A 19,949-nucleotide genomic window follows, 5' to 3' on the forward strand; every position below is an offset into this window, starting at 1 on the left:
ATATATTTTAAAATATTATCCTTAGAAGGGAGTCTATTGGCTTCACCAGACAGACACAATAAAAGTAGGAACCCAGAACCTCTAAGTGAGGAGTAGGTTATGTACAAGTCCAATCCAAGAAGATGGGAAAAGGAGAAAGGAAAAAAAAGTCTTAAGAAATTACAGGACTGAGAAGATTGATGTCAAGGAGAGGAAGCTGGAAAAAGGGAGAGCCAGTTCAGGAAGCTCCAAAAGCCTTGGGGAGGGGAGCAGCAGAGTCAGCTCAGAAAGGTTTGCATGAAGCTGGAACAAATATCTTCTTACATTAACGTATTCTCTTCCAAATTTGTTTCTCAGCATAAACTATGCCACCAAACTCATGATACAAATGCAAACACAACTGAAATTGTGTTTTTTATTTCTTTTTTAAAATCAATCAATCATCAATAAACATTTGTTAAGTGTCTACTCTGTGCCAGGCACTCTGCTAAACACTGGAGATACAAAAAGAGGCAAAAGATTCCCAACAAATAAATTCAAAGCAAGCTATATACTTAGCTTACTTATACTTAGGGGGAAGGCACTAGAATTAGGAGCAATGCATGTCATATTGTGACAGCCTGAAGACCTTTACATTGCATGTAGGTACAATGTAATTCAGGGCTAGGAAGGGCTGCTGTACATACCAAGCCAAATCTGACAACTATGGAGAAGTCTTCATCTTCACAGAATCTTACCTTACCTAATTGGACAGCCAGCTTAGCTAGACAATCTTTTAACCCCTTGGAGCTACTTCTAGAATGACACTTCTTATTTTAAGGGATCAAGAAAGAACCCCTCTCTGTGCAGAAGGCGAAGGGAGGGGAATGGAGAAATGGGTAATTTTCTGGTATGTGAAACAGCCCAGAGCTTGCTGAGTCAGGCCACACACGCCTTGCTGACTGGCCAACCACCTAATCAGTCACATCTGGTGTTTCTGCCTTTCCTTGATGTTGGGGAAAACAAACCCAACCAGGACAAACCAAGTTACATAAAAATCACATACCTTCAAGTCATACAAAAACTGCTCAGTGCTAGATATCCCTGTCTCTATTTTCTGGTACCCATGAGGCTCTCTTTCTCTCCCCCTCTCCCACATGATACCCCCAAATAAGACTCAAATTTAAAAAAAATAATAATCAAACTGCCTCCATGTTTCCTTCTACTTAGTCTCTCAACCAACAACTCTGCTTTTAATGTAGCCTGTCGTCATTAAGGATACTATTAGCAATCCCTGTACAAAGAAAATCAATTCATCACTGTCTCAAAATGTTTTCCTTTGGAAAGAGCACCCATTAAGTTATCATGAAATGTTCATGGATATGTCAAAAGAAAGATGATAAGTGAAGACTTTACCGTGGAATCACTGATGGCAATAGCAGAGATGCTAGCTCTGTGAGTGGGGAGCTGGGTCACATACATCAGGTGGTCCAAGTCCCATAAGATGCACGTTTGGTCACAGGAGCCACTCACAAGGAGGCTGTAGGTCATTGAAGCTGCCAAACAGGTGACGGACTTTGTGTGTCCATACAGTGCCTGGGGGAGACAAACCCAAGAAATCTCGAGAGGAGTTCATCTACCATGGCCCTCAATATAGCTGCCCTGACAGATAGCAGAGAACTTTTCCCATTTCTCAGGACCATTACACTCAACTCATTCTTCTTGATGTAAACAAAGAAAAAAAACACCCCATTTTGTCTTGTCCCAAAAGGGCAAAGAAAGGAATAGGATTAACAGGAATATATGTGAATGAAGGAAGAGAAACTAGAGAAAAAACTTTTTAGGAAAGGTTTTTATTAATTCATATCAATTGTCTATACTGTATGTTAGACTCTGGGGAATAGAAAGTCAAAAAAGAATAACCTCCACCTTCAAAGAGCTGGAAGTTATACTGGAAAGACCATTTTAGCTGGGAAGATAAACCTAAGGAGAAAACTCTAAAGAATGGGATTTCTGAAAAAGGTTAATTTGTGTTAAATAGTTGTAAGAGTTTGGTGTCTTTCTGGTGAATTTACTGGTCTGCTGTGAAGACAGGAGAAAGGATTTTGTCTTCTACACTTTGGGTAGAAGGTGGGGGATATTGCCCAGGATTTCTTAACCTCTGACTGGCTCACTCCCCAGAAAATTGGACTGAATAAGAACCAGAGATTTATGAGAATGGAAGAAGTCAAGGCAGCAAGGTGCGGGGGCGGGGGCGACATTATATGAATCTTTATCCTCCATCTATATCTAGAAGTACATACAGCAAGGGAGAACAGTTGTTCTTCTTTAGGGAAACTGTGTAAAACATTAACAGGATCATCATGCTCACTTGAAAGATGAGAAATATGAAACCCAGAGGGAATAAGTGGTGTATTCCAATATTGCAAGGCTGGTTGAATATATGTGTCATCTAAAAGATCCCTAAGTAATACAAATCCTCTTCGAACACACACACACACACACACACACACACACACACACACATGCACAATCAGAGACACACAGGAGAGCACTGTGTATTTTTTTATCAGTCTACAGTCTGATTTCCATCAGCCCTGTTTCTGGATTGTCATGAATCCTACTGTTGGATTTCTTTTAAACTCTTACCATGCAAGTCATTCTTTTTGTCATTGCTGAATTTTGGGTAGTTGCTCTGTTTCTTGGGAGCAGAACTGGGCTGCTCAAGCTAGTTATATTTGCGTGAAATCATAAGAGTATCTCCAATGTCTGCCTTGCTGAGCTTTAGCCAAGTATCCAATGTCATGGTGGTGTCTTCCCTGGGTGGATCGTATGGCTTTGGATGGGTAGTGACATACAGGATATTGCTGTTTACCTGGGTTGTTATGACAGTAGCATTTAAACACTAACAGCATCACCAGGGCTGCCCCACTTGCCCTGGCCTGAGTCTGACCTTTACCTTTAAGACTTTGTGACTTCACCAAAATATTCTCTCTGGAATCAAATGTAGATGAAGTGTGATCCTGAAGCAACAGATGTTTGGTTCAATTTAGAGAGACCTACCTTGACCTTCACTCTAAGATATAAATAACTTTCTATATCAAGGGTTCTAGAGGTCTGTAAACTTCAGTTTTTTTTAAACTGGCAAAAATATTTCAATATTTTTTTCCTTTATAATCATATGTATTTTATTTGGTGCATTTAAAATAATATTCCAAGAAAAGGTTCAAATGAGTCCTATGTTTGAAATATAACTACATTTGGACTCAAGCCATGGGTTCAAATCCCAGCATTTCTACTTACTACCTGCATCATCTGTAAAATGAGGGGCATAGGCTAGGTAATCTCTCTAGATGGTCCCTTCCAGCTTTATGTCTTATGCCCTATGGGAAAAAATAAAGTTTACCATAATTTTCCAGTGTATTCCTTTAGAACCTGCTCTTAATGGTTATAGTAATTAGGAGATATGCCATTAATTAAAAGTTGTTCAGGGGATTCTGCACTGACCTAAACAGAGTACTGGCAAATAACTGGGAACAGCTGGTAGGTCCAGCAAAGGGAGGCACAAATAAACTTAGGAAAACAAAACTGTCCATCTATAATTAGGGGGAAAAAACCCAACGACCTCATATAACAAAATCTTTGGTACGTTCTTTCCAAAATGAACCGTCTGGTCATTAAATTCACACTAACACAAAGATGGCAACTTTCACTCCATGGGTTGGCTAGGGACAAAAGGAGCAGGGGATATTTAGTTCAATGTTATCCAAGTACAGAAAAACTGAGCCCTAGCAACTGAAATACATGACTCGTAGAAGATGAATCCAATCTATGGGTACACCATCTCTGTAATGGGTTGTGAGCAGGTACTCTTTAGAAGGGAAAGGGTAAGAGTCTCTTTGTATGAACTTGTAGGACACTAAATAAGGCCTAATGAAGAGAAGTTGGCTCCATCTTCATCTCAGAAAGAGAAACTGATGAGGCATGTTCTCCATCTCTTTGAGTTGCCAAGAGACATGAACAGAGAAACAGTGCTTTAAATGGGAGAATAAATGATTTTCCCTCTCTAAACAATAAATAATGCTCACTTCTGTCAGTATTCTTTATACATTGACATTCAAACTCCCAAAGGTGACCTCAGTTATCCCTGAGAATGGGTAGTGGTCACTAAGAGAAATAGGACTATGAAAGTCTTTATGGTTAAGTAATAAAATGTCTTTTATTTTGCCCAGAAAATAGTGCTATTTAACATACTTCTATACCATCTTCTTCTCTTTCTGAGCAAAGGAGAAAATGATCAATAACATTTTTATGTAATCAATATTGGTGCTTTTAAGTGGCCTCTTCGATACTAAACAAAATGGTGAACACGGTAAGGGAATTATTCTGCCTTTCCACTGAAGTACATAACTTAGAGGGTCACTGTGATCTGATAGGGAGAACTGGCTTGATCCTTGAAGACAGCCATAAATGGGTATCTTATCTCATCTTGTATACAGTATGTCAGATTTATCTTAGTGAAAGAAAGTGTTTCTAGAAAGTAATGAACATGGCCACTTCTCTCAGACAGGAAAAAAACATAATCGCAACTATCAAAAACAACAACCTATCAATGTGAGTCAATTGAAAGGAACAAGGAAATCTTCTATAAGTGAATATTCTTATTCACTTTTAAGTTAGGGAGCATTCAGAGTACACATTTTCTAATGTGGCTTTCCAGAACTTCCTTTTAGCATTTGGGCAATGACAACCTTGCAGTCCATTTTGGAGTCTATCACATGTCATCATGTTTTACTTTTCATGGACCAACCACAACATAAGATGAGTGTCACGAAGAGAGGAGCATGGTCTAGCAAATCATTAATTAGAATATTAGCATAATAATAAATAAATACAATAATTAGAAAAATTGGTTTAATGGATTTCTCTATGATTTAACTTTTTTTATTTGCATCATATAAGGAATTAGGGATGCTTCATTTAGAGAAGAAAAGATGTACATGACCATACTAGCTATGTTCACACATTTGTAGGGTTGTTACTTGGAAAAGGCATTGGCCTTATCTTGAGTGCGGAGAACCAAAGGAGGAGTACTAGGGCCAATCAATGGAAGTTACAGGAGGCAGAATTCAACCCAATATGAAGAAGCTTCCTGGTGTTATCTGAAAGTGGGTTGGGCCACACAAGGAGGTGAATTTCTTTCTTCGAGATATCCAAACAGAGGCTAGTCAAGTATAGATTGTTGTAGGGGAAATTCTTGCATGAGTCAAAGAGTTTCCTTTAAACAATCTTCAAGGTTTCTTGCAACTCTAAAACTATAGATAGCTCTATTCTCTGTAGCCTATGAGAGACTAAAGGTAAAGACATTGAAATACCATATGCTCTCATTGATATGCCTAAGGATTGGAAAATTTTTTTCTCAACAAGAAAGCATCTCTGACCCAAGCATGAACTCCTGGCTCTTTGAGAAACATTCCTCATTAGTTGTCACTGATATATGCTCTTTTTATACGCAGTTGTTAAAAAAATATCTCATGTTTTTTCCCATTTATTGTCCAGTGACAGCCTCCTGGAAAGCCACAAACATGGTTTTATAACCTTTCCTTCAGGTTAGCATAGGAGTTAACACTTATGGTTTGGCCAAAAGAAGGGGTCACCATTAGGCTTCTACTTCCTCAGACATGAAAAATGAGACTCCAGAAATTCAATTACATTAACCTAACTTGACCTCATTTTTCCCATGTGACATTTCTCAGTTTACTCTAAGGGCAAAGAGTTGATTCCAGGCAAGGACTCAAAGAATATGTCAGTATCCCTGAACCCTCCATGTTGCTGTTTTCCTTCCATCTTGGCAAGATAGTCTTGGGCTTCCACCAGAGCAGGTACCTGTTTCAAGTGTAGTCCTTTCGCTTTGTCTTTGAACATGGAAAGCTCCCAGATGCAAACCACAGCACTCTCTCCAGAGGTTACAACCAGCGTAGGTGAGGGACACACGGCACAGAGACACTTTCCCCAGTCTGCTGTGTTTTCAAATGTTGTCAAGTTCTGTTATAAACAAACACATTTTGAGTCCATAAACCAATATTGAATACCTACTATATGTGCAGCACAATGAGGTCCTGAGGGATGAAGGACCTAACACAAAGTGGTTGAGGACAGTTTCTGACCTATTGGAGTAGAGATCATTAAGTGTAGCAGAAAAAATACTGGAACTGAAATCAGGAGATTCCAAGTTCAGATCTTATCTCTGACACTTATGGAATCATAGGCAATCATCTCTCTGACAATCAGGTTTTGTTGTTTGTAGAATGGGGATAATAATAATAATTTTGAGAGCTATATCACAAAGTCATTATGAGCATGATAAGAGATAATGGTCATAAAGCATTTTTCAGACCTTAAAGTGCTCACATATATCAGCATATTACTATTATCACCCTCACTGTCTTCTTCCTCCCCTTCCACCTCATCCTCATAGGTCTTACGATATAAATGTAAGAAAAAAGATTGAACACACATATACTACATATGCATATATGTATATTACATTATATATATGAAACAGCAAATATTAGGAGAGATGGATCGCTTTTTGTCTCTTTTTTCTTTCCCTATTGTCTTATAATCTCTTTTTCTTTCCCCTTTGTTTATGCTTTAGTTCTTCCAGTGGCCCTATCTAATTCCTCTTGACAATAATAATAATATTTATGTAGCACTTACTATGTGCCAGGCATTGTGTGAAGTGTTTAATGAATATTACCTCATTTGTTTCTCACAACAATCTTGGGAGGTAGGTGCTATTATTATCTCCAATTTACATTTACATTTCACAAAGGTAAAGTGACTTGCCCAGGGTTACACAGCTAATAAGAGTCTGAGACTGGATTTGAAGTGTTCTTGACTTCAGGCTCAGAGCTCTATCCAGTGTCATGTAACTGCTGAACCAACACACAGATTGAGATATTTTAAACTATCACTGCTAATCTTCAGATCCAAATCTCAAGGTCCTAGTTTAGGGCTAGCCAGAGCAGTGTATAGAGAAGTGGATCTGAATCCTGCCTCAGACACTTACAAGCTACGTGAACCTGGGCATGTCACTTGGCATCTATCTCCTGGGCTAGTTGTGAGGATAAAATGAGATAATGTTTGTAAAGTGCTTCGTAAACCTTAAAGTTTTATATTAATGTTAGCTATAATTAGTACACTTAGGTGAAGTGGCCCTGGATGAATGTCTAGGCTCAAAAAGTCTACATTAATGGTTAGATGGCAACTTAGAAAGGACTCTAGTGACGCTTCTTAGGGATCTGTGCTAAGCCCTCTGTGGGTTAATATATTTATCCATGACTTGGGTAAATGCATTGATGAAATTCTCATCAAATTTATAGCTCGTATAAAGGTAGGCAGGATAGCAAACAAGGTGGATAACAGTCAGAATCCATAAAGATCTTGATATGGTGGTACAACAGACCAAATCAAATAAGATGGAATTTAATGAGAATAAATTTAAAGTCTTATATTTAAGAATCAAGTATAAAAATACTGCATTAGGAAGGTATGGCTAAGCAGATACTCATTTAAAAACAACTTGGGACTTTTAGTGGCCTGCAGGCTTGTGAAACATTGACATGGCAATCAAGAGAGCAAATATAATCCCAGAATACACTCCGAGGCCTAGTGTCCAGGAATGTGAATGTCATAGGTCTATGGCACTAACTAACTCCTTCAGTCATCAGTGTTCTGGACACTGTGATTAGTTCTGATACAGAAAGGTATTGATTAACTGGAAAGTGGCAAGAAGAGGGGCCACCAGGATGGTGAAGTTCCTTGATTTCATGTCCTGTGTAGACTGCCTGGAGAAATTTATTCTTGAGAAAAGAAGACGATGAGGGAGAGTACTAGCTATCTTTAAGTATTTGAAGGGTAGACACAGAAGAGATATAAAAAAATAGAGATTTAAGTATTTCACAGATGAGGAAACTGAGACCTAGAAAGGTTAAATAACTTGCCCAAGATCATACAGGCAGTAAGCTTCAGAGGCAAAATTCAAACCCAGGTCCTCTGACTCCAGAGTTGTCGTACCTTTCACTATAACGTGTTTGTTTCGGGCATTGCCACAGAAGTCAGTGTTAATACAATAACAATAACCCCAGTGTTACTATAATCTCTCCTTCTAATATTTATCAGGATTATCCATTAGGTTATTTCAGCAATGTGTGCTACACAGTCACTTTAGGTACATATCAATAAATCCTTAAAGGATAACAGGAGTGAGTCAAAGATATTTGTAACGGAAGACAACGGCACAGACTGGAAAAATGACCCACCTGATACCTGTACTTAATGATCATCTATATTCTTTTAGCTTCTAAACATCAACCAAGACTATTTTGGTTTGATTTGGCCAGATACTACTACTACTACTACTACTACTACTACTACTACTACTACTACTACTACTACTACTACTACTATGATGACTATTATTACTAAAAACTAACATTTATATAATACTTAAAATTTGAGAAATGTGTTACAGCTGTTACCTCATTTGATGTTCAAAATAACTCTATGAGGTGAGGGCTATTATTATATTCATTTTACAGAAAAGGAAACTGAGGTTGGTGGGGATCTGAGGCAAGATTCAAACTCAGGTCTTCTTGATTCCCAACCCAGCACTTTAATTTCTATGCTAGCTATGACTGAGAAGCTACTCTCTTCTTAACATGACTGTAACTAGAATTACTGTATAAAGAAGGAATGAATTTCCTAGGAGCTTGGGATCAGACCCTAAAGTGTAACCATCAGTTAAATTTATTCACTTTTTTGTGACACAGTCTCTACCATTCCTTGGGGATTAGCTATTAGTCCCTTTTAAGTCTTCTTTGTACATAAATAAAATATATAGTAGTTATGATGATATGATGTCTGGGAGATAAGGATTTAAGTCTTCCCAGCTGTAGAAAATACACAAATCAGTAGTCCAATGTGCTCCTCCCAGCTGAAGGACCATGAACATAAGGCTGTTGCCCCACTGAAAGACCTGGGCCTCTACAACATGCCTACTGGTACCCAACTATTGAGGATATATATCTCACAAGGTATCACAGAGATCTTAGCTCGGGCTATGGTGCTTGGGGTAGGAAAAGCTGCAAAAACATGTGTTCTGACCTGAATTTATAAAGTTTGCTTTGCAGCAAGTCAGAAGATATATCTTTCCAAGGACTATCTATGGAGAGCTGTGCAAAATGGATATTGCCCATAGCGATGGACAACTTACGTGCTCTCCTTGCCCTACCTCCCCTATTCTAGCATGCTTTTTTTATAGCCAATGTTTGTGTGTTCGTCCTTCATTGCCGAAGACCATGCCATCAGAGAAATAATGACAAGACTTGCACTTGGCTTTGTTTTGAGTGAGGGAGGGCTATGCAGGTCACCAGCCTCATTTCTCCTCCAGAGCCCTCTGAATCCTCTGACCAGATATTCATCAGGATGACTGGAGATGACCCAAGATGAGGCAATTGGGGTTAAGTGACTTGCCCAAGGTCAGATAGCTAGTGAGTGTCAAGTGTCTGAGGTGAGATTTGAACTCAGGTCCTCCTGACTTCTGCACTGGTGCTCTATCCACAGCACCACCTAGCTGCCCCTTATAGCCAATAGTGTGAACCAGAAGTTCACAGATCTGGAGTTAGGAGGAAGCTCAGAAATCTTCTAATTTAACTGCCTCATTTTACAGTTGTGAAACCTGAAGCCCAAGGAAATAGATAACTTGCTCAAAGTCACATAGGTGGTAGCATCTAAAATAGTATTTGAACATGCTCTCTAGGTCTCTTTCCATTGCACCACCTTGGAGCTGATGTCTGAATTTGCACCTCCCATACATACTCTTCTTTCAGAGACAGCCTAATTGGGAGAGGAGGAAGAGGAGAAGGGGGTGGCGGTGAGGAAAGAAACATTTATTAAGCACCTACTATGTTCCAGACACTGTGTTAAGTACTTTCAAATATTATTTTATTTTATCCTCACAATAATCCCAGGAGGCAGGGGGTACTATTATCCCCATTTCAGGAGGGTGCCCAGGGCAGTCACCTCATTGTTTTCCACCCAGCTCCTCTTCTGAATTTCAAGATCTCCAGCAACTCATAATTTGGCAAAATGACATTAACTCTAAGAGACTCACACCTTCTCAGTAGCCCCTGCCCCTGGGACCCTTCCCTCCCTGTGATTGGCTCCTCCCACATGCTCCACTGTTTGAGAAGGTAGTGCAGGGCATTCACTTTATCATTTTCCACTCCAGCTGCAGGATTCATCACACTGCCGCACATATTATCAACTTTTTTAAAAAATATATCACCCCATTAGACTATGAACCCCTTCAGGAGAGGGACTATCTTTTTCCTTTCTTTGGACCCCCAATGCTTAGACCAGTACCTGGAACATAGTAGGAACTTAATAAATGTTTATTGACTATTGACTGACTACCCCAATTTTATAAGTTAAGGAGAATGAGGCAGACAGAGATTAAGTGACTTGCCCAGGGTCACACAGCTAGTAAGTGTCTAAGGTTGGATTTGAATTCCAGTCTTACTAATTTCACTGTATCACCAATTGCTTCATGTGATGGAAAGAGTGCTGAATTCAAAAGTCACGAAACCTGGATTCAAATTCTTAGCCTTGACACTTGCTAGTTATGTGTCTGTGGAAAAATCACCAACTTTCAGAGCCTATGCTCTCATCTCTAAAAGAGAGATAATAACAAAATATCCTCCCAGGTAAATGGAAAGAAAGTGCTTTGAAAATCTCAGTGTGTTATATAAATGTGAGGTGTCTGAGGTATTGAATATAGTAGATTGTGTGATGGATTTGGAGTGAGAAAAACCTGCATCCAAATTCTGCTTCAGACACTCAGTGGCTATGTGACCAAGGACAAGTTTCATTTTTCTCATCTACGAAATGGATATTATAATACCTGAAGGACCTACCTCACAGGTTGTTGTAAGGATCAAAGCAGATAAACTATGTAAATCATGTTGAAAATTTCAAAGTATTCCATTGATGTAATTTATCATGACCATCATCATCTTCATCATCATCCCTTTCCTTATATTATTTAGTGATTATCCATCTTTATATGAATCTTTCATAGTACCTCTCAACTTCCAAGGACCCCAAGTTCTCTAGAGTGCTCTCTCTGGTACAATTCCTCATCATATCGTAAGAAGTTACTGGCACTCCCTACACTAACATTTGTTTTGTATCTTACCTCCCTAGAGCCAATATCTTTCTGTCTCCTAAAAATGATCATTAATTTATCTGCTTACTCCATGGAAATGGGTCTTCCAAGGTAATTGATGTCCATTTTAATTAGAGATAAATCCTCTCTCCCCCCTCCCTCAATTATTTTTTCCTAACCCATTGGTGAATCAAATGGTGAAATTATCAGACCTGGTGTTTCTAAGGAAATGGGTCAGATGTTGTGGCTCATTGTTTGGTATATATTTTGGGCTTTTGGGTGTCTGATAAGTTGGAGGTAATTACCTATTCTGCCTATGCATAGAACTAACCTTGACCATGAGGTCTTTGGACTTCCATAGATCTTCAGAATGATTCTGAGTGAACCCTAAGACGTGATAAGTTCAGCAAGTCAACTGAAACTACTGTGATCACAACATTAAGTGATACTTCAGAATAATGACCCTCTTGGTATATAACCAAGACCTAGACTATAGAAATCAGTTAACTAATTCAAATTCATGAGGATAGATTTAGTTCAAAGATACATTATATCTTATGCTCATAAGCTCAGGTCCAGCTCCCTACTAACCACCTGAGACAAATGGATAGCTAGCTATTGTTTCTAGTTTATCTCAGTGATTACTATCAGTGGCATCTTCAGTGATGGCTGAATGAAGCTAAAACCCAATGGTATTGAGTGTGAAGGCTAAATTTCGGGTCAGCTTCCTCCAGGCTACTCCTTAGTTTTGTCGTGTTCTTCCTAGAAATCTTTATCTGCTGACAAGGAGGTGCTGAATAACCTCACTCAAGCAGTATGGACTGAAAAACATTATTCAGGTGTCTGAAAAGCTTCCCACCTTTCTTCTCCCTCCACTCCATTCTGCTATAGGTAGTAATACAGTTTACTCATCTGATACAGCTGCCAAAACATATCTTTTAAGATTCCATTTCTGAAAATGAAACTTCTTACACGGGAATATGAATTATTGACACTGAATCGTAGCCTCTATATTTATAGTACAGTATCTTCATGCATGCAAATAAGAATGTGTTTATATCATGCCAAATTTTATGCCAAAAGAGCAGCTTGGAAGGCCTCTTAAAATCTGGGTTTTAAGACTCTGGGGTTTTGTCTCTACAGTATGAATATCAACCTCAAAACCTCACAAGTCTATTTCTGCCTTCAAACAGAGAGTACAGCTTTTTTTTTTTTTAAACCATTTCTTCTTACCTTGTCAGATCCATAATTTCCCAGGCAACAGGTAAAGTCATCAAATCCCCAGCTGAAGGTCTTGCTCCAGTTATGTGGAATCAGCACCTTGTTTTTCTCCACAGCTAAAACGTATTTCTCAGTAGGAACGATGTGTCCAATGGCTCCTTTGGGAGACTCTGATCCCAGGGGGAAAATGTACATATCTACCACACAGTTAGTAGGCTGGCATTTAGCTTGTGAAATACAATGTAATCAATCAAACTTTAGGAGGAACATAAAGTTAGATATGGAAGAGAACTGAGGGGGTGATATAATTCAACACCTTCATTGACAAATGGGGAAACTGAGGCCTGGAATGGAAAGATGACTTCCCCAAGGCCACATAGGTAGTAAGTGATTTTTCATCTAGATTTTCTGACTCCAAATCTCATTATCTTTTTACTTCTCATTGTCTCTGACTTTGCAACAATTTAGATTATATCCAATGTACATTTAAAATTACCACAAAAAGAAATAGTATTCAAAAAAGGATGTACTGACACTCTAAACTGTGAAAATTAAAAAAAAAAATTCTTTTATCTCCAATGTTTCAGCTACTCCTTTATAGAAAGTTCCATTCACAGTTCAGCTAATTTGCCTTGAGTTTAGTGAATATCCAAAGTTTATATGTCACATTCAAGGTCAAAGAGGCTTTAAGTAGCAGCATTGGGATTCCAACCCAGTTAAGAACTTACTTAAGCACATTTACCCTTTCAAGACAAGACAGGACCATTTATGGTACCACCCACCAAAGGAAACTATGCTATTTAAATATTGCATACTGATGTAGGATCTTTCTCTAGCCAAAAGCACTTAAGCGATCAGCCTTCTGTGAGCTGTTTGTGTCTCCTAAGTACATCAGGTAGCATCAGAAAGAAGAAAAAAAATCTAGGATAAATTAACATAGCACCATGTGCTATAATTCCTGCCAACAAAGTGGGCTACAGTTCAATTACTGTAGTCATTAGGGATGGCTACAGCTTTGCTGGTGGCTATTTTGGGAGACCATTGGCAAGAAGACAACCTCCATAGAATGCTTTGTTAGAGATAACTACTATATCAAGTTGGAGTTGAGAGATAGAAGGGGAATTGTTATTATCGTTACCTTAGGGATTCATCCATGTTTTCATCAATGTGGGTATTTCCTTCACTGGTACAAAGGACTAACTATCTGTGCCAGAAAATATAGTCTTTCTTAGTTGCTATGGCTGAAGAGTCATCTTTAGCTGGAGGTCATTTTTGTGGTGACGTCTCCAAATTTATTCAGGTTGATTCTTGCCTAATAGACTCACAGTCCACTCCTGGGCCATTTTCATTTTTTTAAGGAGACTTCTGGACCAGAATCTAGTCTTTATATAGTTTTTAACATCATGCAGAGCCATGGACAAAATCTCATACAAATGATCTAAGAAAATTACACTATAAGGACTTTCACGGGGCTGCTGCTGCTCCCAAAATGGAGTTAGTAAACTTGTTCAGCCCTCCGGTGCTCCAACACAAATCCCCCACCATGCGGTGGCTTTAGGCAGCCACTAGTGTTTGTTCTGCAGCATAAGTAACCATGCTGACTTGTCATGTAGACAATACTGAAAGGTATAAATATCTTCTAGAGAGGGCCACAACAATGGATGGTGAAAATCTAGCTTGTTAGACCTGTGGATTTTCCTGTATGTTTTAATCTATAAACAAAACCTTTGTTGAAGGGGTATATAAATGTGTACGTGTTGTACTTGAGTGCCCATGTGTGGACATGCATATGCATGTCTGTAGGAGATGACAAACAATGAAAGTGCTTCTAGTAGTACACAATGGATTCAGAGTAGAGATTTGGGATGCTGCCAGGGCATGGGCTTTTCCCAAGATTCCCATTAAGATCGAAGAAATATAACATCATAGAGGTTCAATACTTGAATTCTTAGTACATTCCCAAGGGCTCAAATTTAGAAGCCTGCCAGATAATGCAAATTCATGGTCCTGGACTCAGTCCAATGACATATTACACCTTAGGTAGGTTTGGAAGTAAACGTCCAGCTCCCCACAGCAAGATTTTAAAGGAGAAATAGACTGTAAAAACCAAAACAAACAAACAAAAACCCCAAAAAGTACCTTTGACTGTAACGAGGGAGGGCTTCAGACTATGCAGGGTACAGAAAAATGGTGGTGGGCAGCCAGTTGGGCCAGTGGAGAGAGATATTTCTTTTCCTGATGGTTTTCCCTGGACAGTCCTGGCTGGGTGTGGTTTGGTAAAGAGCTTGAACACAAAACAAAGAAACAAAATTCACAAGAGAAAATTCAACAAAAGAGATATGGAAATGAATTTCAGAACAATAAATGCATAATAATTGTGTGTGTGCGTGTGTGTGTGTGTGTGTGTTTGGTTTCCCATGATGCTGGGATAGAAATTATTATGGTATATCAAATCAAAAAGAATTAGGGGCAAGAACAACTTTCAATTTAATTTTCTCTTGGATGAATTGGAGGTGGTAATGAAAGTATTCATATCACTTACTGTCTACCATATACCAACTTTTGCTACCATGTACCACCTTTCTACCACTTCTAATTCATCCAAGAGAAAATTAAATTGAAACTTGAACCCACCTCTAATTCTTTTTTTCATACAATTGGTATTTAATTTTTTTTTTTGTGGAAAGGACTTGAAGATTGATACAGCTTTCCTACGAAATGTAGGTCTATCTGGGATCTGACTAGCACATAGTAGGTATTTAATATTTTCTGAATTGAAAAATAGAAAAGGTCTGTATCTCTCCTTAGAATTGTACATTTGAAAAAATCCTGGTACCCCTAGCAGTTTATGCGATAGTGGTCTCAAATAATAGAATCTAAGAGTTATGAGGAATATTAGAAGCCATCTATTTCAGTTTTACCTAATATAGGAATCCAGTCTGCAATGTCTTTGATAAGTGTCACTCTCCTTGGATACTTCTAGCAATAAGGAGCTCACTACTTAATGAATCAGCTCATTCCATTTTTGAATAGCTCTAATAGTTAGGAAGTAGTTTCTTATATAAAATTAACCATCTACCTCACTTTAATTTCTGCCACAGGTCCCAATTTTTCTATTTTGAGTCAAGCAGAACAAATTTGTATTGGATGTAAGAGGAGGAAGAGTGACCTTACTTGGGAGTGGATGGGACAAGAACAATGCAAGACAAATCTTATTTTGTTTATCTCTTCTCAACTAAGAAAAACCATGTCCAGGACAGAACAAAAACAACTACAAGGGAATTCTACCTTCAATAAACATGAGAAGATAGGGAAAAAAGCCTTTTATGTGTTCAAATGACCACACCTGGACCATATCCCAGAGCTTTTTAACAACTGGCAAGTGTGATTAATTAGTTAGCCACCATCAGTGGTGAAAAATCATGGAGAATGGGAAAAGCACAAAAGCCAATGACTTGGAAAATGTGGTCCAGATTTTTTTTTAAAAGCATTAAGAAAGGGATTTCTTTAAACTGTAAGCTAATAAGCATAACTTCATTTCTTGGAGGAATGAAGAAATTTAAACATATTATTAAAGGGAAGTTTTGTGAGTACCTAGAAAGGGTGATCAATAGAAGCCAGCAAGCATTCATCAAGAGGCAATTAACAGGTCATATTTCCTTTTTCTTTTTCAAAAGATGGTAAGATTTACCATCTTAGTATTTCAATAGAATTCTATAGATTTAGCATGAATGAATTTTTAGTAAAGAGTTGACAGTCGCATAATATCCTTGTGTATAAAATAGATAGATTTTGATAAATAGAGCTTGAAATTAGCACAATTTGGTGGATTAGATATGTGGAGTGAGTAAGAGTGAGGATTTAAGGATGACACCAAGGCTGCATGCCTGCATGACAGGAAAAATGGCAGTATCTTTGACAGTAATAAAAAATTTTGGAAGCAAGCTAAGTTTTGGAGTAAGGGCAATGAGTTCTGCTTAGGACATGTGAATTTCAGGTTCCTACAGGAGATATGGGTCTGTAGCTCAGGAGAGAGACTATGGCTGGATATATAGTTTGGCGAATGACCTGCGTAGAGAAAATTATTGAACTAATAGGAGCTGATGGGATCAATAAGTGAGATAGTATAGAGGGAGAAGAGAAGAGAGTCAACGATGGATCCTTAGAGGAGATTTCCACTTTTCTGGGTTCAAAAAATCAATTTCAAAAGTACAGGATGGGTTTGACATGGCTAGTCACCATTTGTGTAAAACATATACAGATGGTTTAGTGAATTACAAGCTCATTCTGAGTCAGCAATATTCAGTAAAACAACAATTCAGTTATAGGCCATGCTAATGGAAGACAAATGATGTGAGTCCTACTGCACTCTGCTCTGGACCAGACAGGAGCCTAAGCAGATTAGGTCAACCAGGCGGGTGAGGGGACTTGGAACCATTATGTATTAGGATAGGCTGAAGGAACCAGGAATACTTCACCTGGAGAAGAAAAATTAAGGCTGTTTTCTTTTTAATCCCAGATAGAGAGCAGTCCCCCAAAGGGAGAGTTTATTGCAAAACAGGCAACTCCCTTTCACAAGAGGACTTTGCAGAGAATTTAGAGGACCACTTGTTGGGGACACTGTAGACAAGATTCTGCTTCAGGTAGAAATGAACTAGATCACCTGAGAAGTTCTGTCCAACTCCAAGCCTCTTTGCTTCTAGGCTTCTTTTTCCCCTTCCAGAATGAGAGTTCTTCAAATGTTTGATAATGGTAATAATGATGAGGCCACCTATGTTTTGTCTTCTCCAAGGAAAACATCCTCAATCAATAAGATTTTGTTATTTTTCTTTATCTACAATGATTTCAAGCCCTATCTCCATTTTGATTCACTCTGGTTAATAAGTCTCCCTCTTAGATGCAGTGCTCAGACTTCTAGAAGTCATACAGCTTAAGATAGTTTCATTGACTGATTGATTGGCTGGTTCATCTATCTATCATTTATCTATCTATCTATCTATCTATCTATCTATCTATCTATCTATCTATCTATCTATTTATTTATTTATTCATTTTGACAGCTTTATTTGGCATTCAAGTAAAAACCTTTACTTTAGGTCTCCTAAGTTCATGTGAAAAAAGTCTTAGGGGTTTTAACTGACTAACAACTCAATATAATTTTAGAATACACAAATTCTGAAAAGAGATTTATTTCATTGGTGGCATCAACATGTGACCTTGTTTTTCCTTCTGAGAATCAATACTTTTGTCATTTGCAGTCAGTTCTGTTCTCGGCACTCCCTCTTCACTATAGAAGAATTTTATGCAATCTGAGATTATATAAAATGTTTTAAGAGTATTTATTCCAATGAGTCAAAGACCAGATTGGGGAAAAGTCATGAACGGCCTTTAATAGTCTTCCCATACTCGACTGTCTTTGGCTTCTACTGGTTATTTTTTCTCAGTGCCAAATTTTGTAGAAAAACATAAAGAAGTCTAAAACTGAGACCACCCAACTTGAATGATCTCAGCCTAAGCTCAAACACTGTCTTCCAGAGCAATGCCAGAGATAAGAAAGCCTCGATCAATATATTTCCTTCCCAGACTCACTCAGCTTTCTCTTCTTTATTTTCCTTTCCCTTTCTTATTCCCAGTTAACAGTTCAAACTATTCACTGCCCTTTACCACTGAATTCATTTCCATTTTGTGCTCTCACTACTCTGGCTTTGTGAAATCCTAATTCTGTACTGCTCCCAATATTCCACCTTTTCACTTCTTACGTATGTTCTAGAAAGAGTCATATAAATATGCTGACTGGATCCATTACCAATATAATGTTTCTCTACTGGGCCCTCACTGTAGCAAAGGCAGTCCTTTTATTCCTCTTTAACTGAATTTCTATCACATTTCCCACATCAGCTTTTCCAAACTTCTCAAGTCTTCCACAGAACACCAATTAGTCCTTTTGCTCCCTTCAATAGAAGACCTCACCTGATACTTCACTGAGAAAAACTGAGGTCATTGAACATGAACTTCCTCTTATTTCCTATTCTAAAGCTCAACAATTTTTGACATTACCTATCCATTCTTCTTTGCTTTAGTCTCCAGGTCAGCTAGGTGGTGCAGTGGATAGAGCACCAGTGCAGGAGTCAGGAGGACCTGAGTTCAAATCTCACCTCAGACACTTGACACTCACTAGCTGTGTGACCTTGGGCAAGTTACTTAACCCCAATTGCCTCACCCTGGGTCATCTCCAGTCATCCTGATGAATATCTGGTCACTGGATTCAGATGGCCCTGGAGGAGAAGTGAGCCTGGTGACCTGCACAGTCCTCTCTCACTCAAAACAAAGTCAAGTGCAAGTCACGTCATCATTTCTCTGATGGCATGGTCTTCTTTGGCAATGAAGGACAAACACATATGCATGTTTTAGTCTCCAGTGAAGAGATAAACCTCCTCCCTTAGACCAACCCTTCTAGTCACGCCCTTGATCCCATCCCATCTCTTTGAGAAGATTGTCCCCATAGTCATTCTCTCCTTTCTAATTTTCATCCTTTCCCTATTTACCAACTTCTTGTACAAACATGCCCAAGTTTTCCCAGCCTAAAAAAAATCTTACATTTGATTCTTTAAACTATTGTATATCTTCTTTTTTATTCACAGTCAAACTTATAGAAATAATAATCTCCACTCATTGCCTCTACTTCCTTCTCTCTCACTGTCTTCTCACTTTTGCACTTTGGCACAACTAAACTGCCCCCCCCCACACACACACACCTTTTCTCATCCCCCCACCAAGATTATTTTTTCATCCAATTGCTTTCTCTTGGTCCTCATGTTACTTGACCTCTCTGTAGCATGAGACACTGTTTACTCATAGATACTCTCTCTTTTCTAGATTTTGGTGACCTTGTACTCTCTTAGTTCTCTTTCTTCCTTTGATGAACCTTGGAGTTCTAAAAGATAGAAATAACCTTTGCTGGATCATCCATGTCTTACTATTTATGCATAGGTGTATCAGGTGTATCTGGGGCTCTGCCATGGAAGCCTTTTAATAATGATGATAATAACAATAATAACTAACATTTCTATGGTGCTTACTAAGTGCCAGGCACTACATTAAGTGCTTTACAAATATTATCTCATTTGGTCCTCAACAACAATCCTAGGAGGTAGGTGCTCTTATACCCATTTTACAGATAAAAAAAGGTAAAACATATATAACCTACATCAAATTTCTTGCCTTTTCAATGAGGTGGGAAAGGAGAGAGGCAGGAAGAGAATTTGGAACTCAAAATTTAAAACAACAAATGTTAAAAATGTCTTTTATATGGAATTGGGAAAAATATTAAAAAAACAAAAAGAAACTAAAGTGAACAAAAGTTGTCATTTGCTCAGGGTCACACAACTAAGAAGTTTTAGAGACTGGATCTGAATTCAGGCTTTCTTGACCCTAGACTCAGAACTCTATTAACTAAGCTACATCTTCTCTTCTACTATCTTTTTTGGTGATCTCATCAGTTCTCATGGATTCAGTTTTCATCTCTAGGTGAGTGACTCCA

At 38.4% G+C, this 19,949-nt stretch overlaps 1 protein-coding gene across 4 annotated transcripts in view; it reads right to left on the minus strand.

Annotated features, from left to right (window-relative positions):
• Nucleotides 1-19,949, minus strand: part of WDFY4 (WDFY family member 4) — a 382,372-nt gene that overhangs the window by 18,942 nt on the left and 343,481 nt on the right. For 3 of the 4 annotated variants that reach the window (XM_072627546.1, XM_072627553.1, XM_072627563.1), the window contains 4 exons: nucleotides 14,549-14,693; nucleotides 12,422-12,606; nucleotides 5,845-6,003; nucleotides 1,375-1,554 (listed from right to left, as the gene is read on the minus strand). In XM_072627546.1, coding sequence (XP_072483647.1) covers nucleotides 1,375-1,554; nucleotides 5,845-6,003; nucleotides 12,422-12,606; nucleotides 14,549-14,693 — 669 coding nt within the window. The remainder of the gene's footprint in view (nucleotides 1-1,374; nucleotides 1,555-5,844; nucleotides 6,004-12,421; nucleotides 12,607-14,548; nucleotides 14,694-19,949) is intronic. The other variant, XM_072627574.1, reaches the window with a different exon arrangement.

This window comes from Notamacropus eugenii, chromosome 1 (genome assembly GCF_028372415.1).
Source record: "Notamacropus eugenii isolate mMacEug1 chromosome 1, mMacEug1.pri_v2, whole genome shotgun sequence".
Lineage (NCBI taxonomy): Eukaryota > Metazoa > Chordata > Mammalia > Diprotodontia > Macropodidae > Notamacropus > Notamacropus eugenii.